Source organism: Megalobrama amblycephala, linkage group LG10 (assembly GCF_018812025.1).
Source record: "Megalobrama amblycephala isolate DHTTF-2021 linkage group LG10, ASM1881202v1, whole genome shotgun sequence".
Taxonomy (NCBI): Eukaryota; Metazoa; Chordata; class Actinopteri; order Cypriniformes; family Xenocyprididae; genus Megalobrama; species Megalobrama amblycephala.
Window position 1 is genome coordinate 5,396,093 of NC_063053.1, and position 18,489 is coordinate 5,414,581.

An 18,489-nucleotide genomic window follows, 5' to 3' on the forward strand; every position below is an offset into this window, starting at 1 on the left:
AGAGTTGCTGGTATCCCTTAATCCCCTCAAACGAGCGATCTTCAACACGGTCGGCTATCGTGTTTTTTGTTACTCTTGTTCTGTGTTCTCCGTTTCTTTTCAGACTGAAACAACAGCCCGTTTCAGTGCTGACACCTTGTGGACAAACTAAATTAGTGCAAAAACTATTCAATGCGCGAGTGCAAAGTGCCTTCAGTTTATATTGTTCTTTGCGGTTAGAAAATCTGTGCTGCGCGCGTACACTATACCCGTTCTCTGCTGATGATTACAGCGTCACGCGCACTGTACGCCTACCCTAGTGTATGTGTAAAAAAAACAAAGTAATATTCACGCTAATTTTGAACGCAAATTATAATAAAAATACATTTTATATGTAGCATGATGCGGGCCACAAATGTAATGCTGACGGGCCGCCTGTTGAGTACCCCTGCTTTATAATATTAATATTGAACCACTGTACTCACATGAACTGATTTAAATATGTTTTTAGTACATTTATGGATCTTGAGAGAGGAAATGTCATTGCTGGCTATGCAGGCCTCACTGAATCATCGGATTTCAACAAAAATATCTTAATTTGTGTTCTGAAGATTAACGGAGGTCTTACGGGTGTGGAACAGCAGGAATAAATGTAATAAATGACAGAATTTTCATTTTTGGGTGAACTAACCCTTTAAGACAGAATCTCCAAATTGAGTTTTTTTCCCCAGAATTGTGTTTATATCTCGTAATTCTGACATTATAACTTGCAATTCTGACTTTATATCTCGCAATTGCAAGAAAAAAGTCAGAATTGTGAGATAAAAAGTCGCAATTACATTTTTTTTCTTTATTTCAGGGCAGAAACAAGCTTCTATAGTAAAGTCATTTATAATGTTACAAAAGAATAAATGAAATTCTCTTCTTTTGAACTTTCCATTTAAAGAATCCTAAAAAAAAAAAAAAAAAAGTCTTTCAGAATTTCAGGACAGTTTTGCCATCACAGGAATAAATCACATTTTAAATATATTAAAATAGAAAAAAACAACTATTTTAAATTGTAATAATATTTTACAATATTATCGTCCTACTGTATTTTTGATCAAATAAATTCAGCCTTGGTGAGCATAAGACAGCTTCTTTTAAAAGTATAACAAAACATACTGATCCCAAATTTTTGAACGGTAGTGTATTTATTGATTGATTGATCATATGACAAAGGAGCTTATATGAGCCCATTTCCACCTCATGATAAAAAAGTAAGATAAAGTTTAAAATAAGGAATAAAAAAAATACAAAGTTCCAATTGCAAGACATAAACTCACTATTGAGATAAAAAGACGTTACAAAATTAGAATTGTTTTATAAGACACAGGAGCACACGTGTCTGACTCACTCTATTGAAGGGGAGGGACTCTCTCGTTCTCCAGCTAACAGAGGCAGGGCAGCACTGGAGGAAGAGTTTTCCTCTGAGGAAGAGGCAGAGCTGTGCGAGCGCTGAGGTACGTGAAGACTAAGGTGCTGGCCACGTCTCTCCAAGTCCACCATCGGAGCAGGAGAACACACATCTCTCCGTATAGCGACACCTTTAGCTGTAAGTAAACCAATAAAATGAGTATAACTTACATGACACCCAGTCGCCATCACGATAGCCACACAAAACCAAATATAATATACCATCAGGGAGTTTAGGAGTTTCCTTAGTGATGATCCATTCTCCTGGATGTAATAATGACTGGCCATAGGACATGTCAATATCTGCACTGACGCTGGAGAAAGCAGAGCTTGATGAGGGTGTGATTTCCTCCAATCGGAAGAAGTCCAGACCTCCAACGGAGCCGCCGAAAAAACGACATCCACCAAGACATCCACAGCGGTTCCGGCTTCGCTTAAATTTCTCCTCCGGCCAAAGGAAGCAAAGTCTAAAACACACATGAACGCACATAACGATATGGTAAATACATTTGCCAGCACATTAAGCAACAGACAAAATATAATATAAGATATGCATGAACCTTTTTGTTTTCATGTCATGAAGCTCCAGGAACTGCCTCTGGACCTCATATTTGGCTGGATGGTCAGCGGCTAAAGCCACATCAGCCGTCATGAGGTTAAAGGTCACCGAACCGGCTTCAAGCCAATGAGAACGCCGAAGGAGGGGAGGAGGAAGGCCAAGCCGTGCAACTTCCTGTTGCTCGATGAACTGAGCGATCACTACGTCTTGCAGAACGGCACTGATGCCTTCGCCGACAGCAGCCGTGTGCAGATTACACGTGGCCAACCGCAAGGCTCCGGTCTGATGGGCGTAAATACAGTACATGCACTACTGGTCAAAAGTTTGGAATAATTAATATCTGCTGATTTGGTGCTCAATTATGATCAATTACTATTGGTTCTGAATTAATAATAATGGTTATTATTATCAATGTTTTTGCATCATAGGTGACAGGAATAAATTACATTTTAAAATATATTTAAATAACAAAAACAATTCTTTTAAATTGCAATAATATTTCACAATATGACTGCTTTTACTGTATTTTTGATTAAATAAATGCAGCCTGGTGAGCTAGGGTTGTGAAAAGTACCGAAAATAACGAAAGTACTGAAATTTTAAAAATTTTCCCCTAGCATTTTGAGCGGATTCTTAAACACTTCTGATTGGCCATATACAATCACAGACATATCTGTTGAGTGTCTGAACACTCAGACAGAGGTGTTAAACAGAGGTGTTTGAAGGCCAGAACACACCAAGCTGACGCCGACAAACTAGTGGCAACGAAAGCAGACTGTGGGGTTGGCTCACGTCGGCAACGTCTGTGTCCAAAGTTGGCCTGACACACCAAATCAACGCTAAACAGCCGACGGCCAAGTAGCACGTCAGTTCTGCGCCTGCGTGAGATGAAATGCCTTTCCGAAACAGCAGGTGGCAGTATCTGAACAGCCAATCAGAATGATCAGATGGCCCGACGGACCAACGAGCTCCGACGACGATTCAACATTTCGAATCGGCCAAAAAAAGCAGACGACGACCAACTTCAGCCAACGGTGTGGAACACACTAAGAAAACTTAGTCGGCCGACGAAGAAAAACTGCCCGACGGCCGACCGTTGGCTTGGTGTGTTCCTGCCTTAAGAATCTGCTCAACAGCACTCAAAATGCTAGGGCGAAATTCTGGTATCGTCACATTTAAAATTTCACTACCGACTTGGTATTTGGTTATTTTGACAACCCTAAATAAGAGAAAAAATATATATATATATATATTTCAAACTTTTGACTGGTAGTGAACATAGTCATCTCTAATTGTCACTAACCTTAATATTGGCTGCACATCCATGTTCAACAATGAAAACCTGGGCTCCATCAACCGTTAGTCGAGTCATAGTGTACTTCAGATCCTCTGATGTGCGACAGGGACCAGGCAAGGCTGCATACTACACACACAGACACGCACTCAGTAGTGTAGGCATTTTGAAAATGATGTGAATATGACAGCGCAGGTATGCGTGTTAGTGTTTCTGTAATACCTTGGCATCACAGACTCTACGATCAACTCCGTGTTGGCAGGTGACAGATGGTTTTGGCTGCTCAAGCTGGAACTCTCGGGACATTACATGAAAAACAAAGCTCTCGCCCCATTCCAGAAGAGACGCACACTGAAACACAAACACTACCAGTGATTAACACGAAGATGTGATTAATGCTGTCACTAGATTAAAATAATAATTCTTGAATAATCTCTCTTTAGTGACACATTCTATGGAAGCTTGTTTCCACCATGGAATAAAACAATTTAATAGATAATTGCGACTTTTTATCCCACAATTCTGACTTTTTTCCCCTCATAATTGACTTTTTTTTGCAATTGCAAGTTCACGTCTCGCAATTCTGAAGAATTGTTAGATATTAAAAAAGACTGACTTTTTTCCTCAGAACTGCATTTATATCATGCAATTCCGAGGAAAAAAGTCGCAATAACTTTTTTTTATTTTTTATTCAGTGGTGGAAACAAGCTTACATACACATCCAGTAGCTTTTTTAAGGGAAAAGCAAACAATGTGAAGGTTCGCAATTTGTTTGTATTACATTTATAGATAAACGCTAGATGCATGATAAATAACTTACAAAAAAACAACAACAATAAGAAACATTAAAAATTATAACAACTATAAAATATCTTTTGGTTTGATATTTCATACAAACGCTAAACAATGATGCAAAAGGAACATTTCAGGTTTCATTTAGTGCACAAGTAACATTTCTTATTATTATCAATGTTGAAAAAAGATGTGCTACTTTTTTTTTTCAGGATCCTTTGATGAATAGAAATTTAAAAAGAACAGCGTTTATTATTATTTTTGTAACATATGTAAATGTCTTTACGGTCACTTTTGATCAATATAATGTGTCCTTGCTGACTAAAAGTATTCATTTCTTTCAAAATAATTAAAATCTTATATATATTGTGTAGCATTCTTTTGATTACCTATGACAATTTTGACATCCCTCAGTGTGTACAAATGAACAGGAAGTAGGCAGCACTACAAACAAATGTTCAAACATTCTTTTCTGTGGATTTTCATGTAGGTGCTTTAATAAAATTCCAACCTTCACATTCTTGCTTCTAAATTCTCTGGCTCACATCCCCGTTACATTTGTATTCTAAGCGAAACTAGTGTAAACATTTTCATTCAATCAAACACAATGAGATGGATGCGTCAAAATCTTTGTATGAGGTCATCAAGCCACAGAAATCGCTAGAAATATTCCTTTACAAATATCAAGCATCCCTTTTGTAGTGTCAAAATGAATGAGTGAGTCACCTGTGGCACAGTAACTCTTCCTGTAAGAGCTCCAGCCTGAACGTCGATGAGCCAAGCATATTCGAGTGTGTCACTGCCCGCCGGTAAGCCTTCCGCTGAGAACATGGCGTGGGCTCTCATCTGCAACCCTGAGAGGCTCAGGTGCCCATCTCGCAACACAGCATCAACCGTAGGCCGCTAAACACACAGATGGGAATAAATTACCCAATACAGAAACATGACAACTTTAAATTCCAGCACCTCTGAGAATATGAATAAGGTCATCTCCTCCCACTCCCACCTGATAGTTATCGCTGACAAACACATGTAGAGGCGAGAGAACGAGCTGCAGCATGGTCTCCTTATAACCCTTCTTCATCTCAAAACACAGACGCTCCATGAAGCCTGTAGGACCCTCTGGGCCGTCACTGCTGCAGTGCTGCAGACAAGAGTACAAACAAGATTTACAACCACACTTTCGATTCCTAAAGGAAATATCAGTGAATGCAAGACATCAAAAGAATAGTCCCACAATCACAATTGCAAATATGCTCATTTAACAATGATGGCTCCTATGAATGAAATTTCTGGTGTCCTGTGAAGTAGTACTGACCGTCGGAAGCCGTCCATGGACCTTGTGCAGATTGATGAGTACGGTGATGTCCCAGGGCCGTAACGAGAGAGGATGTGGTGCGTCTTTAGAGCGGCTCTCCTCCAGGCCCACTCTGGTCCAACCGGATGATGAAGAGCAGGAGCTCAGCACAGGGCTGGACAGAGACTCCTCAAAGTCTGTGTACATGTCATCCTCTCCGAAATAGTTTTCCTGCAAATATACATATAACAATTGTTTTAAAGGGATATTGCAGCCAAAAATTATTTTTAAAAAAAGTCATTATTTACTCGTCCTCATTTTGCTGTTATTTTTATCTGTCATTATGAACTGTCACTATATGGAACAGAGGAAAAAAAAAACTGCATTTTGTGTTTCACAGAGGAAAATAGCGGGGGTTTTGTACACGAGTTTGAATAAAGTCAGTGGTTTTAGTGATTAGATATATCTGCACAGTTTATGCACATCATTATTTTTAAAAAAATATCATATGCCCTCATAATTTTTAATCAAAATAACTTCCCCTCCCTCTTGCAGCGACATCTCTTCTCTAAAGATGTGTTTACTGGCACGAGGCCGGAACAACCTGTCACTCACATGACATCTCAGCAATAGACGGTATGGAATGACATCACTTTGTCGCCGGAATACGCCCCCTCAGCCGGACTGAGTGGCAAAAAAGCCTGCTGCATGACTGGATTTAATAGGGGAAACTGCAAAAACGCGAGTAAAACAAACGATTAAACTAAAGATTAGACTCGATAGTGTTCCTGTTACAATTTACCAAAGATCTAGTAATCCATGGATATTGACATGCAGTCAGGAATCGTGTTTCCAGATATTTATACGAGCCTGATTTCGACGCGGGCAAATACATACAGCAAATTTGCATGTGAATGCTTTATATAAATGCAATATTGGTAGGTCTAAACCTTTATTAGGTCCGGGTGATCATTTATATCAATGTTATACATATCATCCAGTCCTAAAAGTTTAGTTTTTGTCAGTGTTTTTTTAAAAACACCCAATTATGCGGAATATAAGTTGTTAAATATTTAATTGATGAGTTGTCAATGCAAAATATAATCAATACAATATACAGGGTATGATTTTACCCCAAAATTCAACATTGACAAAATGATAAATGCATGTCCACGATTCGCTGTCTGGAGTCCAGTTGTTTCTGTGAATTCCATTTGCTTCTCTTTTCTGTAGTTTTTGGCAGTTTGTAAAAATATACCTCAGATTTCTTGTCAAATCTATTCGTATAGTCAATCGCAATGCTCTTTAAACCACAGTAAACCGTAAACCACAGTCGCTCCAGTTGACGGTGACGTCACGTGCATACCCTCTATAGCAAACCACAACCATCCAGTCAAATCCAGATTTACAAAATCTAGTCCTGCCCTAAATTTTTTCTTGTTTGAGAAGCTGATTCACTGGGAATTACATCACAATATGGAAGAAAAGGCAATCACAACTTCTGTTGAGTACATATGTATTTACATGTGTACCTTGATGGACAACAGAGCTCTGAGGAGAGGGCCATAAAGGGTGATGTGGGAGTCTGGGCTCAGCTCCATCTCCACATGTAAACGGTCAGGTGGCAGCAAACTGGGGTCAGAGGAGATTCGAGGTGGAGGAGGTACAAGTGGAACGCGCTCTGGCGGGCGCAGTGCTGACAGCATGGACTCCTCTATGTCTGACACTGAAGAAAAAGTGTTAACAAGTGTATTGTTTATTAACAATTGTAGAATTTTAAAAATATAACTTCTAATTTAACAGAACTGATTCACATTTTATATATATATATATATATATGTATGTGTATGTATAAAATATTCACATAAACAATTTATAATAAATGTCATATTTGTGCCTTTATGGTGTATATAACTGTATACAGTGTGTATAAATAAATAGTGGTTAAACATTTGGTATCAATATTTTATGAAAGGATCTTATGCTTTATGTAAGAATCTCATATTTCATGTAAGGATCTTCTATTTATTTCCCAATTAAATGTCCAGCATAAATACAGTTTAAAAATATCCCAGTATGCACTTTATGATGTTGTTTTAATATATTTTATGATTTATGACATCTACAGGTGCTGGTCATATAATTAGAATATCATCAAAAAGTTGATTTATTTCACCAATTCCATTCAAAAAGTGAAACTTGTATATTATATTCATTCATTACACACAGACTGATATATTTCAAATGTTTATTTCTTTTAATAGTGATGATTATAACTGACAACTAAGGAAAATCCCAAATTCAGTATCTCAGAAAATTAGAATATTACCGAAGACCAATACAAAGAAAGGATTTTTAGAAATCTTGGCCAACTGAAAAGTAAGAAACTAAAAAGTATGAGCATGTACAGCACTCAATACTTAGTTGGGGCTCCTTTTGCCTGAATTACTCCAGCAATGCGGTGTGGCATGGAGTCGATCAGTCTGTGGCACTGCTCAGGTGTTATGAGAGCCCAGGTTGCTCTGATAGTGGCCTTCAGTTCTTCTGCATTGTTGGGTCTGGCATATCGCATCTTCCTCTTCACAATGGGGTTAAGGTCAGGAAAGTTTGCTGGCCAATTAAGAACAGGGATACCATGGTCCTTAAACCAGGTACTGGTAGCTTTGGCACTGTGTGCAGGTGCCAAGTCCTGTTGGAAAATGAAATCTGCATCTAAAGTTGATCAGCAGCAGGAAGCATGAAGTGCTCTAAAACTTCCTGGTATACGGCTGCGTTGACCTTGAACCTCAGAAAACACAGTGGACCAACACCAGCAGATGACATGGCACCCCAAACCATCACTGACTGTGGAAACTTTACACTGGACCTCAAGCAACGTGGATTGTGTGCCTCTCCTCTCTTCCTCCAGACTCTGGGACCCTGATTTCCAAAGGAAATGCAAAATTTACTTTCATCAGAGAACATAACTTTGGACCATTCAGCAGCAGTCCAGTCCTTTTTGTCTTTAGCCCAGGCGAGACGCTTCTGACTCTGTCTGTTGTTCAAGAGTGGCTTGACACAAGGAATGCGACAGCTGAAACCCATGTCTTGCATACGTCTGTGTGTAGTGGTTCTTGAAGCACTGACTCCAGCTGCAGTCCACTCTTTGTGAATCTCCCCCATATTTTTGAATGGGTTTTGTTTCACAATCCTCTCCAGGGTGTGGTTATCTAGACTGAGAGACCATTTAAAGGCCTTTCCAGGTGTTTTGAGTTAAGTAGCTGATTAGAGTGTGGCACCAGGTTTCTTCAATACTGAACCTTTTCACAATATTCAAATTTTCTGAGATACTGAATTTGGGATTTTCCTTAGTTGTCAGTTATAATCGTCAAAATTAAAAGAAATAAACATTTGAAATATATCAGTCTGTGTGTAATGAATTAATATAATATACAAGTTTCACTTTTTGAATGGAATTAGTGAAATAAATCAACTTTTTGATGATATTCTAATTATATGACCAGCACCTGTATACAGTATGTTTTTGCATGATATATTGGTATTATTCAAACACTTACATGATTGTTTGAGCTGCTGGTCAGATTTCTGAGGGTAGATGGGATGCCAAGTATAGTCTATAATCAGCAAGAAGTTCGGCACACTCCAGCAGTCCACCCAACCAGCCCTGGAAACAAACACACACACGCATACACATAACAGAAGAGTCAAAGGGCAGCGCAAGCTAGAAGAAGCAGAAAAGAAGAGAGACAGAAATAGAGCAATGGTGCTCTCTTACTCAGGGTGAGTCATGTTCCTCCAGCGAGGTTTGTTGTTTTTGGGAGGTGCTCCTTGCCCTTCTGTTGGCATATTGTTTTCTGGAGGGGACTTGCAATGCTGGTAATCCTTAGTAAGGGTGAGCAGCGGGTACCGGCTGGGGTTACAGTCAGGCAGACACAAGCGCATGTCTGTGTCCTCAGCCTATATGAGAGTTCAGTGTCATTTAGAGTGGATTTAGGTGAACGCTGATGTTTTAATGTGAGGTTGTAATGTTTGGTCACATATTCAGCACAACAGACAAGTGCGTGTAAATGTTTGTGAGGGAGTACACTCACTCTCAAACAGAAACGTGTGTTACAGGTGGCCGGGACAAACTCGTGAAAAGGCAAAGTGAAGTCAATATTCAGCGTTTCCCCACAGGCAGCGAGATAAACTATAGACAAAGAGCATGAGCAGGTTGTAAGTTTTTTTCAGAAATCAAGGAAATTTCTAAATAAAGCCAAACTGATTCTAGGGTTTAAACTGATGTTCAGCAGTGAGCTTGGTGGAGTTTTACAGTCTGAATTTCTTTTGTTTGGAAAGTATTGTTTAGGAAAGTATTGAAATTACTAATAGGCTTTGTTCAGACTCTAATCTCTTTAGATCTTTATAGTCTGAAAATTAAATAAATAAATAAATAAATTAATTAATTAAAATATAAAAATAAAATGAAATAAAAATAAAATAAAATGTCTAAAATTACAGAAATTAAATAAAAATAAAACAAAATAAAATAAAATAAAATAAAATAAAAAACATTTTTTTACTTTGGCTTTTAACTAAATGGCTTTTTCTGAAGCATTCTATGCATTGTTTTCTTTTATTATTACTAAAAATGTTTAATTTCTTTTGTTATGCATTTTATGTATAGTAATTTTATCTTTCATTATAATTATAAAGTGTGTTTATTCTTATGTTATATTAATTATGGTATTTGTATTTGGTCTAATGTTAACTTGGTGCTTATTGTATTTTATTGTAAAGCACTTTATTATTATGATTAATTATATTAATTATTACAGAAACAAACATACAAAGAAATAGACAAATTAGTAAATCAGAAATCAATCAATCAATAAATAAATACAAAATCTACTTTAATCTAATCCAACAAATACAATTTAAACCATTATCATTCGGGAACATCATACACAATTAGAAATGGGTTGACTAGTTGAATAGACTAGTTGATTAGTGACTAGTTTATCTGAATTTTTTCTTATACATTTTCCTACATCACTATCAAAATTGTATTCAAAGACATATTAATTTGTTATATTTCCTTATAGTGTTTACATTTTTTAAACCCTATATTAGTTTTTTCCAGTCTTGCATCCATTATAAAAGTCTCACTTACCGTTCTCCTGCTGTTTAGTGGAGCAGTCAATCCAGTTGTGCTGATTGGCAGCCCAAATCATCTCAAACTGGTGAAAAAGTATCTTAAACTTCCATGAATATGGAACAAAGGAGTAGATGTCCGGTTCACTGTCGCTGGCCCAGTCCTGGATCAGATCTATAGATCACAACAGAAGGAGGTCAGACGGAGGACTTCAGCTCACAGTAACTTACAGGTAAGAGAAAAACATTACCTGTGAAGAAGTTTTTCTGTGCATAGATGAAGTGGTACGTGGCTTTGTAAACCTCGATTTCACACTGCCAGGACTGGGGCATATTCCACACACGCGGATAACTGGCTATGACATGAAACTGAGGAGTTCAAAGACAGCTGTTAACATGCAGCATGGTTCACTAGTTGCTTTATCTAGCTTTTTGCTTTAGGATTACTAAGGTACTACAAGTGTTTTTGGGGAATATGTTGCAAAAAAATGGTCCATGCCTTTTTTAGATGAACATTAAGGACATTTACAAGGACATTTAAGAGAATGCATAGATTTAATTGTTTTTATCATACGTACTATAACAATTATCACTAACAAAATTCACAATTAATATTCATCACTCGTTTCAAAAGCCCAAAATGTGAATGTCAGCAAAGTGGAAAATATCTGGATTATTACAAAGATAACTTCTCTAAATTCATGTTTTGTAACAAATTTCCTATCTTCAACAATAAATTTCAAGACAATTACTGTCAGATCGCAAATCGCCTGCAGCAAGCAATGTTCCCTTTATCTGTTTTAGTGAAGATTATCAGTTTTCTGCACTAAAAGTTTAAAGTTACTCAGCGTATTGAAGAGCTATGCTTGAAGTCTGTATGAATGTGTCAGACCGGACTAATCAATTTTATAAAAGTGTAGTTTTGCATATCTCTTATAAACACATAAAATCATGTGCCACACTCACAGCAAGCATCTCAGCCTCTAGCAGTGTCCTGTACTGCATACTGCTGGTTGTGTCAACATGTAATAACTGGCCTTTAACAGTGGGAGAATAACCTAAACAGAGATTGAAAGACAGAAACAGTGAAGTATTACAAGTTATGAAACAAAGGAGGGGAAAATTGCCATTCATAATATAATGTGTCAAGTTAATTTACATTAAAAAGGTACACTATGCAACTTTTGTTCAAAATTAACAAAATTAAGTCAATACATCATGAATTCTACTTTCAAAACATGTTTTTACTCTGATTTTTACCCTGAAGTGTTTATATTTTAGACCTGACAGGATGGTTTTTGAGGGAAATTGAGTACACGCGTCTCTCGCCCGCGTGTGTCTTCACATTAATAGAGAAAAGTTACTCCAACTACTTTTACACATATATGGTGTGGGAGTGGCATAGGTTAGTTGTCACAACAAGCGACAAAGGTTGACGTGAAGCACACTAAATCTCGATTATCCAGGGAATTACCTGTTTTAAAAAAATGCCAAACAGAGGAGTCTACTATTGGCAAAAAGAGAATGCGACAGAGCTCGTAATAAAACAAGAATCAACATTGGCTTGACTTTTCGGAGATGGCAAGAACTAAGGGATTTGAAACGTTGTAAAAGCGAAGAGAAGATGGCGTTTATTACTCAACAGGTGAGTAAGGTATTTTATTGAACAGATAAATTGTCATAATTGTATAGCATTACCTATTGTGAAGAGTCATATACATCCACACAGTCACAACCAAAACAATGTTCTTCCACAAAACGCAGTTTTGTTTTTTTAACCAAAAGTATACCTTTATGTAGTGTACCTTTAAACAAACAAAACTGTCAATCGTCACCCTCAAAAACTACTCAAGTAATTTTTCCATTAGCTTTAACAGTTACCATTCTCCCCAACAGTCATGGGTATGTTGACCTCGAGGTAAGAACCTGCTCCTACATTCACATGGACCGCATTAGTCTCCTGTGAAACCAAAAGGATTATGGATTAGTGAATGAACAAAGACCAAAGAGGTCCACATTCTTACACAGGATTTTATATTCTTATGAATGAAAGCAAACATTGCCCTAGCAAACGTTTACACAAAAGACTCAGAAATGAATCATCAGGTGCGTATGCGTGTAAATACCCTATTCTTGGTGAATAGCAAGTCTATTGTTGCATCAGCTATGATGTTCATACGCAGCTCAAAGGCGAGGATCTGTCGGGGTTTGCCTGGTGTGGCAACATCGCTCACTTTCATTGGCTGATAGTCTGCAGGCAGGAAGAACTTCCATAGGCTGTCTCTGTAGGGGTCAAATCACAATGTAAAGAATGGATTATAAAAGAACAGAAATTAAATACATTTAATTGACCAAAAGTGATAGTAAAGACATTTATAATAGTACAAAAATGATTTCTATTGCAATCTATCATGGTTTCCCTAGATATATCCTAAACCCTACATATAATAATAAAAAAAAATTCTTGAGAACCATAATATGACCATATTAAAATTATTTCTAAAGGATCATGTGAAGTCTGAAGACTGGGTTAATGGCTGCTGAAAATTCAGTCTTGCCATCACACAAATAAATTTCATTTTAAAATACATTAAAATAAAACATTATTCTACAGATAACATTAATCTATAGTTATTCTACACTAACAATATTTCACATTATTACTCTTTTTACTGTATTTGATCGAATAAATTCAGCCTTGGTGATCATAAGAAACTTATGAAAGCTTGTTTCCGCCACTAAATAAAAATATTAAAAAAGGTAATTGTGACTTTTTCTCACAATTCTGACCTTTTTTCTCAGAACTGTGAGATTTAAACTCGCAATTGCGTCTTATAAAGTCAATAGCGAGATATAAACTCGCAATTCTGAGAAAAAACGTCTTTTTTCCCCTCACAAATGGACATAACGTAATTGCGAGGTTATATCTCACAATTCTGACTTTATATCTCACAATTCTGACTTTATAACGCAAAATTCTGAGAAAAATAGAATTGTGAGATTAAAAAGTTGCAATTACCTTTTTTATTTTTTATTTCATGGCGGAAACAAGCTTCCATAGAAACTAATTTAATTAACGGTTCAAAAAAAATCTTACTGACCCCAAACTTTTGAACAGCAGTGTACCAGTACTTCAGTACCAAGTCAGTAGTAAATTACTAAAATGTGTTTCGAAATATCAGATCTGTCTATTACATTAGTAATTATAATAATTAAACAGTAATATTGACAAGAAAAACAGAATTCCACATAAATTTAGTAACTTTAATAAGCCTTCCATTATCTGAATAACAAAAACATGCCCAACTTCAACCATATGAGTGTGATTGTGTGCAGGTACCTCTGTCTGTCAGCCCATGGGCCATAGTTAAAGTCTGTTCCTTTGCCACATACAATGTCCAAACCCCAGCATGGAGGCAAGTCCTGTAGTTTGGCATCTTCAGAACAGGCTTCTGTATCTCCATTCTCCAGTTCCTCTGGGACCAAACCTAAAAAACACACATACACAGGAAACATTTACGTGAAGACATTCTTATCTACATCAAAATACCCACTGTTTATGTGAATATACCACCAACAACCCAGCCTTATACTATACTTATACAAATCATAGATTTACCTGGTTCATCCTGGTAGTAGTAGATGTCCACATCATTTGACTGCATGACCACAAAGCCCTCCCCCATGAGCCTGGGAGGTCTAGAGACAAGAAATCACTTCTTAGACAACTGCTAAATCACTCTAACAGATCACTAATCATTACTGATCAAGCATTTGACAACTAAGATTAATCTTCTAGCATATCAGAAAATTAACCCACGTTTACTTTCAGCTAATCCATAAATGACATTGGGAAAAAGCTGATCTATACGAGACGCAATTAATGTTCAGGTCATTATGTTAATATTATTTTCAATCTAAATTAAATTACACAGATCAGTGCATATAATTGTTACTAATTAAACAAATGAACAGATCTGATTAATTAAATAAACCTTGAGTTTAAAACAGCACATTACTAACCCTAGATAATTATATTTAAATATCAATAGACACACATAGCAAATTCTTTGCTTCATAATGCAGTGAAAGAATATGGTACTCTCACTCTGGCTGAATCAACTAGAGAAATTTCTAACTTCTGTAGATCTGTAGATGAACATCCTGTACTGCATTTCTGTCATTTTGCAGACTTGCACTACTTTAACAATATCTGAACTCATTATTTAAAGCATTATTTTTACCCCATGTCACTCAGTGCTCTATTCTAACCATGTGATTTTGCACTGCAATGGTCACTTGTCATTTATACTTAAATATACTTCAACTTGTCATTTTTTTCGTCAATATCTGACCATTCTACATTGTTTTGTATGTACAAAAAGCTGTACAAAAGTGTTGCTAGTGTAAATAAGAAATCTTCCTTCTCTTCTTAACTTATCTATATTTGTATATAATGTCACTTGAACTGCAGTGGTAATTTGTCATTTACTGTATTATGCCCTGTTATCCTGCATCAATCCAGTCATATTGCAATATTCTTCCATACTCTATTTATACACAATGTCATATGCACTGGTATGGTCACTGGTCACCTCATTATCACTTATACACAGCACCTTCTCTATTTATACTACATGTCATTTGCACTGAAATGGCCACTGGCTATAATAGTGGTCGACCGATATATTGCCAAGGCTGATAAGTTCTTCTGTTTGGCCGATGTGTTGGAATCAGGACTTTTATTTAATTGCATCAGCCCTCCCATTCTCCACCTTCATTAGTTTACCGTCTCTGTTTAACAGTTCTATTTAATACGTTATTTGTTTTTGCCATTTGCTTTTATAGAATTAGTAATAGAAAGGCAAACACTACAATACTTTCTCATTTACCGTCAACATTCAGCAAATACGCATTTATATAATTTAAATAAATCTTTGAATATCTAATAAACATTTAATTTCACAAACCTCACAGACTTTGTTGAATCTAGCTGTAGGATCTTGTCAAGTGTGCATTTGTAGGCATAAAAACGAGTGTATTCTGTGTGTGACAGTCGGTTCATATTTTTTAACAATTTTTTTTTATTTGTGAAAAATACTGTATTAGGATCACAGAATCAAGAAGTTGTCGTATAAAGTATAACTCTGTTTATTTTACAGCTATTTTTTCCAATATATTTTCAAATTGTTTATTTCTAATTTATTAGAAATTTATTTCTTAATTTATTATATATATTTTTTTTTTTTCCAATGTATTTTCAAATTATTTATTTCTAATTTATTTATATATATATATATATATATATATATATATATATATATATATATATATATAAAATTTGAAAAAAAAAATATAATAATAATAATAATAATAATTATTATTATAATATATATATATATATATATATATATATATATATATATATATATATATATATATATATATATATATATATATATATATATATATATATATATATATATATAAATAATTCCCCCCCCCCAATATATTTTCAAATTATATATTCATATAATAAATTATAAATAAATTATTTGAAAATACATTGGGGAAAATTGTTATATATATATATAAATAAAACTGTGGCATATTATACCCAAAAATTATTCATACAGTGGACTAATTTGGAACCAAAAATGATTCAGACACTTGACCATGTTTTGCTTAAGTGTCATTTTGCTTAAGTGTAATTTAATAAATTAATTTTTTCTGACAGTTTAGCTCTGAGATCTTGTCATATTTTTTTACCATTTTTATATATATATATTTATATATTTAAATAATATCAGTCGACCACTAGCCATCTATACTTCATATCATCTGCATTTGCAGCATAATATTATTTAAATACCACATGAAATCAGCTTTGTAGCATTTAGTCTATTTGTGTTATATTTTCCAGTTTCCTCTTAAAAGTTGACAGATTACCTTTTTGCAGATATATGCATTTAAAATGTTAAAATGAGCCTAAGAACAGAAAATGACCAAAGATATTAATGGCACATCTTGCATTCAAAAACATATAGAAATTTCTGTCTAAAAAAATGGATAGAATGATAATGCCCATCCTTTTATTACAATTTGCCATTAGCAAACAAGTCATGGTTCATCACTGTGACACAATATTGGGGCAGATTTAAAAAAAAAAAAAAAAAAATATATACTTTCTTTCATCAAGGATGAAAAAGTGATAGGACAGACATGTTAGAAAAGATTTCTATTTTAAATAAATGCTGTTCTTTTGAACTTTCTAAGAATCCTGAAAATAATATTCACAAAAATATTAGGCAGCATAACCGTTTTCAACATTGACAATAATAATTAAAGTTTCCTGAGCAGCAAATCAGCATATTAGAATGATTTCTGAAAGATCATGTGACACTGAAGACTGGAGTAATGATGCTGAAAATCCAGCTTTTCCATCACAGGAATAGATTACTTTTTCAAATAGAAATACTGTATTCAAATTTAAAAAATTCTACCCACCCCAAACTTTTGAACTGTAGTGTAAGTTTAAGGCTATTTACAAAGGACTCATCAACGGACTTGTCTGTTTGAATAGTTAATATGTCAACACAGGACCAAAATCTGTGCTAATCACGTGATTTATGCGGTCTTAAAATAATATATCAGGTTAGATGATAGCTATTTCATTGGCTCTCTACTTGCACAATAACAATAAAGCAGAATCTAAACTAATCTAATCTGATAGAGATTATTAGACTCACTCATCATTCTGAAGGCCCAGGTATCGCGGGCTGGGCACCAGCATGACGCGGACGTTCTCCAGAGAGCCCTTTACAATGTGCATGAACTGATCCAAGTGGCTGCTGGGTGGTTTGGTGGCATATGTCAGGAAGGCATCATCAAAATTCATACAGAGGGTTTGAGGAAGATGGTGATTACCAAATGCTACGCGACCCTGAGGGCAAGACCAGTGAGAGTTATGCAATATGGCCAATATTAAGTGTGTATATTTAAATTCCTCATGATGTTTCAGAAGACTGTACGGCTCTGAATACAGGCTATGAATGACGCAGGTAAAAGCATGCTAATGTCAGGTGAAGGGGAGCAAACGGTGACTGCAATACTCACTGTACTGATGTTGACTTTGATGACAGGGATGAGAGACCTCCAGGAAGACGACGGGTCCGGAGTCTCAGTTTTGATGTGAACACTTAAACAACAACAACAAAAAACAACATTAATTCATGAGCACCTTTGGATATGAAGTACTGCAACTTAAAAAATAATGCAAATGCCTCCAAAGCAAATATTTAGATTCAACAAACAAAGATTCAATGGATTTGTAGCCATTACAAACACAGTCTGCATACGGAAACGCTAAACAATGTAAAGCTAAATATTAACATAAAACACTTCATGTTGGCAAATTAAACAAACCCATTTGACTTCAAGCAAAGTAACAATGACATCTTCACTTGCTACATTAAAGGTGAATTTGCACCATTAATGTCAACAAATGGAAGAATAATTGACTTTTTCAAACAGGCGTCACAAACACTTTCCATCATCCACTGTTCAGCAAACAAATGTTTTTCTGTTGGACTGGTCAGTCTATAGACTGAAGAAATCAGCCTATAAATAATTTATTAGGGGTTCAAGTGTGTAGCGCTGAAATCCTATTGTAATTGTTAAAATTTCTTCCTTAAAAGTGATCGGGCAGACCAAACTGTAAGTCGTTGAAACTTTGATGGCTGGTAGTACCAAAGACTATAGAATAACACAAGACGTGTCACTCGTATTGTTTTGAATGGGAGAATGGGAGCAATATGGCGGAATAAGTCCCGCCTTCTAAATAAGAGCCAATCGCCGACTGGTAAAGTCATCGCGTCACTTCAGCGGCCGTTAGAATCATCGGTTTCTATAGAAACAGTCAGACACGCGCCTCCGAAGAGACGCGCATTTAGGTCTGCGCATGTGCATTAGCTTGATTCA

The 18,489-nt window shown here is 35.8% G+C and overlaps 1 protein-coding gene across 1 annotated transcript in view; it reads right to left on the reverse strand.

Moving 5' to 3' along the window:
* Window positions 1-18,489, reverse strand: part of LOC125277597 (transmembrane protein KIAA1109 homolog) — a 62,878-nt gene that overhangs the window by 31,003 nt on the left and 13,386 nt on the right. Inside the window, exons 7-27 of the mRNA XM_048206083.1 lie at window positions 17,626-17,707; window positions 17,259-17,452; window positions 14,129-14,208; window positions 13,850-13,997; window positions 12,636-12,792; window positions 12,391-12,469; window positions 11,476-11,567; window positions 10,761-10,878; window positions 10,529-10,684; window positions 9,468-9,565; window positions 9,152-9,333; window positions 8,934-9,040; window positions 6,909-7,102; window positions 5,398-5,607; window positions 5,086-5,223; window positions 4,806-4,982; window positions 3,510-3,638; window positions 3,297-3,416; window positions 1,995-2,275; window positions 1,657-1,901; window positions 1,376-1,571 (exon numbers count right to left, since the gene is read on the reverse strand). Coding sequence (XP_048062040.1) covers window positions 1,376-1,571; window positions 1,657-1,901; window positions 1,995-2,275; window positions 3,297-3,416; window positions 3,510-3,638; window positions 4,806-4,982; window positions 5,086-5,223; window positions 5,398-5,607; window positions 6,909-7,102; window positions 8,934-9,040; window positions 9,152-9,333; window positions 9,468-9,565; window positions 10,529-10,684; window positions 10,761-10,878; window positions 11,476-11,567; window positions 12,391-12,469; window positions 12,636-12,792; window positions 13,850-13,997; window positions 14,129-14,208; window positions 17,259-17,452; window positions 17,626-17,707 — 3,183 coding nt within the window. The remainder of the gene's footprint in view (window positions 1-1,375; window positions 1,572-1,656; window positions 1,902-1,994; window positions 2,276-3,296; window positions 3,417-3,509; window positions 3,639-4,805; window positions 4,983-5,085; window positions 5,224-5,397; window positions 5,608-6,908; window positions 7,103-8,933; window positions 9,041-9,151; window positions 9,334-9,467; window positions 9,566-10,528; window positions 10,685-10,760; window positions 10,879-11,475; window positions 11,568-12,390; window positions 12,470-12,635; window positions 12,793-13,849; window positions 13,998-14,128; window positions 14,209-17,258; window positions 17,453-17,625; window positions 17,708-18,489) is intronic.